Below are 4,562 nucleotides of genomic sequence, written 5' to 3'. Positions count from 1 at the left end.
AGAGAGACAGAACCAGTCAGAACCAGCAGTCCCCCACCCCACTGTGAATCTAGAAAGGAACATGTCAGAAAAGGGCTATCACTCCCAGAGAGGCACCACAAGGTTTTGGGTAAATCCACGGAGCTGGAAGACCCACAGAGTTGCCTCCAGCTCTTTGGGGGAGATGTGGACCTTCCTGAGGTAATACTAAGTGGACATGGACTGAATGGGTTGTATCCCCCTCCCCCCATAGCTCTCCTGTGAGGCATCTACAGAGCCTGTTCAGAACCCAAGAGCTCACAGGACTTACTGGCAGAGAGGTCCTCCCTGTGGCCCCCTCTCCCAATCCAGGAGAAAAAATGCATCCAGATGGCTGGAGACAGACTCATCTCTGCCTTTCTCTAACCTGCCCCTTTCTCTCTAGGACCTCCAGCTGAGGAACCTCCAGCCAAAGGTGACCTGCTGCTCCTCCTCTCCCCACACCTTTTCACAGGTGGCAGGGCATGGCAGTGGCTGCAGAGCAGGACAGAAATGGGACTATTAGGAGTCTGTTTCAGTTACATGTAGCAAGGTGGACATGGGCAGACCCAGTAGGGGCATGCTGACAAAGACCACAGGAACCCATAGTCTAAAAACATAATTTAATGCATTTCAATGAGTATGAATCAGGAAGGAGTGCCGTGTGTATGTGGAAAGGTGGATTTTCTATTTTCTGCAATTCTGCTGGGAATGAATGAGCTGTTGGCTGATGGACAGGAAAATCTGCACAAGTATTCCGGGTCACAAAAAGGGAAGCCCCAGGGAGCTATGCTCTTGTGGGCCTGTCTCCCTGGTGGGGCCTGGAGCCCTTGGCCTGGGGCACTGGGAGAAGGAGGAGGGTCTGGGAGAGGGCAGACTCCCTCGCCGTCTGTCCAATCCAATCACATTGCAGTCTCTGCGCCTCCAGGGCTCGGGTTCATGCTCAGCTCATACTTGGACATCCCCTCTCCCTTCCCAGGTTCGGCACAGGAATCAGGGGCGCAGTTTACAGCTCGGTGAGTCACAGACACACTGAGGCCAGGAGCGGGGCAAGGAGGACAGCAGGGATGTGTCTTTTCCATCAAAAAGATCAGGAAGTGTCATGAAGCTGAAGAGTGGCCCTCACCAAAGAGCCGCGCGCTCCCGCGGGAACCTGGCAGCTTGAAGCCACCCAGCGTGTGCGCGCACTCCCTCAGCGCCCCTAATCCGGGTACAGAAGAAAGCCCGAAAACGTGCTGTACTTGTTGTTATTGCCACCGTGCGCCTTCCCACCGTCCAGCTTCACGTACACCTCGTCCCCCGAATCCAGGTGCAACACCACGCTGTTACTGGCGTAGTCGTAGTTCTGGTCTGCGTCTTGAGCGATGGCGCTGGCTCGGACCTAGGGGCGAACCGGAGGAGTGAATGAGCCAAGAACCTTTCCCTGAGGCCTGAGCGGGCCTCTAAGTGGTGCGGGGGAGTTGGGGTACGGAGACGGGTACTGGCCCTCCATCTGTCTGCAACTTCTAGCCCACACTCCCTCCCCAGCAACTTGATCTCTCCAACTTAGCCAGTTCCTTCCCCTCTCCGCACCCAGGATGAGGGCTGGAAGGACCCTGACCCAGAGTGGAAGGGTGGGAAGCCGGGGTCAAGGTCAAGAGGAAAGGCGGCTGGAGGGCAAGGGGCGACTCAAGCACAACCGAGCAGCTTCTAAAGAACACTTGAGGTTTCCGAGGAGCTCGTGCGATTCCATGCGGGAACGCAAATTACCAGGGAGCGCACCGTTTGGGTAGCTGGGGGTCCCTGGGCGCCAGAGACCCAACCTCCCCTCCGGCGGCGCTACTTTCCGGTTAGCGCAGCCGGAGCGCAATGGGAAGCCAGGGCTGTGGCACCGAGGCGCACTTCTTCCCCGGGCTTGCCGGTGGGGAGAAAGGGAGCTCGTTCCCTGGCGGTTCTCAGGACGGAAAAGGACCTGCTGACCTGCTGAGAGGATGGGACCCAGCAGGGGTGGGGAATCACTGACCTGTCCGTTCTTGCAGAGATCTGCCCACATGCTGGTGCCGTCTCCGCCGCGCATGAGGATGTGGTAGGTGAAGAAGTAGATTCCTCGCACCTGGCAGCTGAACTTGCCCGTGGTGGGGTCGTAGTGATTACCCAGATTGGTGACCACGTCGTCGAACTTGAGCACCTCGTAGCCTTCGTGGGGGCTCTTGAGTCCGACGTAGAAAGCGATCTTGGGGCCACTGAAGGCGGCGCTCAGCGCGCTGGTCACTTCGCCCTCGGGATCGCCGCCGCCCCCGGCTCCGCCGCCCACCACTCCGACGCCACCGGCCGCGCTCGTTGTCAGCTGCAGCCCGGGCAGCCCTGGCCTTCCCGAGTCGCCCTTCTCCCCTGGAGGGCCTCTGGGCCCAGGCGGACCAGGTTCTCCAGGGGGACCCCGGGGCCCTGGTTTGCCAGGTCGCCCTGGGTCGCCCTTGGGTCCCTGGATAAAGGGGGGCGGAGGGTTGGCGCTGAGGTCCTGCATGACTTCCAGGGCAGCGGTGCTGGGTCCGGGCGGCGGCGCCTTGGCGCCCGCGGGGCCCCCTCCGGGCGCGGCGCTGTACGGGTCGCAGATCATGCGGCAGGTGCCCATCATCTCGTAGTGCGCCGCACCGGGGGGCGCCGCCTGCAGCAGCAGGGGCACCGCGATGAGCAGCCCGAGCGCCATGGCCAGGAGTACGCCGACGGCCGCCAGGCAGGCGCGCCGCCGCCGCTGCCACAGCCGGGAGGCGACCGCCACCAGCTCCTCCTTGCCGCCCGGGGAGGTAATGGTGGGGCGGCGCGGGTGGCCCCGCTCCCCGCGCTCAGGAGCCAACTCCGCGGGTCCTGACCGCGTCCCCGACGTGGCGACCCCTTATCCCCACCACCCAACGACTTCAGCAAGAGGCGTCCCGGCCCGGGCTCCGGTTCCCACCGCGCTGAGACTGCTCTGGAGAGCCACGGGGCCCCACACGCATGGCGGAGGGGGCGCACGGAGCGAGGGCGGGCAGCGGTGATCACGGAGGGCTGGGTCCGCAGGTGGCGTCCGGTGGCCACCCCCCTCCGCGCCGCCTCCTGCGGGGTTGGGCTCGGCGGGGTCCGGCGGGGCTGGGCTCGCGGCGAGGCGCCCGGGCTCCTCGGCGCCGCGCCTCTGCTCTCCCGCGGCTCGCGGCTCCCGCGCGGAGGGGGGACCCAGCTACCCTGACGTAAGGAGTCCGGGGCTGAGCGGCGGCGGAGGCGGCGAGGCCGCGCGCGCTGCCATCACTCGGGAGACGGCGCCCTCATGTCATCAGCCTCCCGTCCTCCTATCGGGGCGCCGTCCTCCGCAGAGGCGGCAAAAGCCTGTGCCTCCTGGTGGCGCCGCGGAGCCACAAGTGGGCGCAGCCCCCCAGCCAGGGCGCCACGGACACACCCCTGCTGGCCACACGCGCCTCCCACCCACGAATCCAACGCGCAGAACACCCTCGCGTGCATTCGCAGGGCGCACACAGGCACCCGCAACCGGTCCCGAACGAACGCGCGGAGAATCCGGGTACCGGATGGTCCTTTCGAGGTCCCCTAAGCCCTCCTCCTGTCTAAACAGAACCAGCCTCACCCCTGTTAAGTCCTGTACAGGCTGGAGCCTCGGGCTCCACAGGGTACAACCTTCTGACCGTCTCCCGAGTTTCTTCAGAACTGATCACAGCTCACTCCTGGACGCGCTCTCGTAGACTGCAGGCTGCAAATTGCTAACAGATGTCAGCAGAAAACTCCTTCCACCAAGTCTTGGAAGGACTCCTCGAAAAAGCCCCCAGCCCTCCCTCCCAGCACAGGGATCAGGCTCAGTCGGACCTTTTTCTGCCGCCAGAAAATAGCTGGGGAGTGGGGAACGGTGAACAAATGCTAACACTGTATTCAATACACACTATGGCTGGGTGCCCCATAGCGCCCGCCTGTAATCCCAGTCACTCAGGTGGCTGAGATCTGAGAACCATGGTTCGAAGCCAGCCCAGGCAGCAGAGTCTGTGAGACTCTTATCTCCAATTAACCACCAAAAAGCCAGAAGTGAAGCTGTGACTCCACTGATAGAGCACTAACCTTGTGCATAAATAAATTGAAAAAAATAGCTGGGTTTGTCCTCTGTATAAAATTCATTTGAACTGAGGGTGAGGGAAGTGATGACAGTGTCCGAAAAGAAATATACTCATTACCTGATGTATGAAACTGTAACCCTCTGTACATCACTTCTATAATAATAATTTTTTTTAAAAAAAATGAAACTCATTTGGAAACACAGGTGTTTGACACCAACATTTGGGGTGATCTGGGGCACTCAGCTTCCCCTGGGAGCTGCCAGGCAGATGCATGGTCACTCCCTGGGGGTCACCCTAGTTCCTTTCAACTTCAGCAGGCTTAGTCATGGAAAGCAAAACAAAGCAAGACAAAAATACTCCATTCGGATCCCAAGTCTTAAATAAATTGTAGCTCCAGATTAAAGCTGAATTGTCTATCTCTAATGCTACAGACAAAGATAGAAGAAAGGAGAAGCCCCTGTGTTGGGACGACCTCCAAGTCAGAAATGGCCTTTC

General features: G+C 60.4%; 1 protein-coding gene across 1 annotated transcript; it reads right to left on the bottom strand.

Annotated features, from left to right (window-relative positions):
- Nucleotides 1–761: 761 nt before the first annotated feature.
- C1ql2 (complement C1q like 2) lies at nt 762–2,683 on the bottom strand. The gene is made up of 2 exons (XM_042685271.1): nt 2,000–2,683; nt 762–1,378 (listed from the first exon to the last, which is right to left on the bottom strand). Exons 1-2 carry the CDS (start codon nt 2,681–2,683, stop codon nt 1,199–1,201), a joined length of 864 nt encoding a protein of 287 aa, XP_042541205.1. The 3' UTR covers nt 762–1,198.
- Nucleotides 2,684–4,562: the final 1,879 nt, after the last annotated feature.

The sequence above is a fragment of the Dipodomys spectabilis genome, unplaced genomic scaffold, assembly GCF_019054845.1.
Source record: "Dipodomys spectabilis isolate Male_0828 unplaced genomic scaffold, ASM1905484v1 ptg000094l, whole genome shotgun sequence".
NCBI classification, from domain to species: Eukaryota; Metazoa; Chordata; class Mammalia; order Rodentia; family Heteromyidae; genus Dipodomys; species Dipodomys spectabilis.
Note: the sequence above shows the minus strand (reverse complement) of the source record. Positions and strands in the feature narration are given on the sequence as shown.

Bases quoted from the DNA above. Each gene is read 5' to 3' on its own strand.
- C1ql2 (XM_042685271.1), bottom strand. From the start codon at position 2,683: ATGGCGCTCGGGCTGCTCATCGCGGTGCCCCTGCTGCTGCAGGCGGCG. The intron at 1,379-1,999 runs GTCAGTGATTCC...GTTCGCCCCTAG, and splicing joins ATCTCTGCAAGAACGGACAG to GTCCGAGCCAGCGCCATCGC.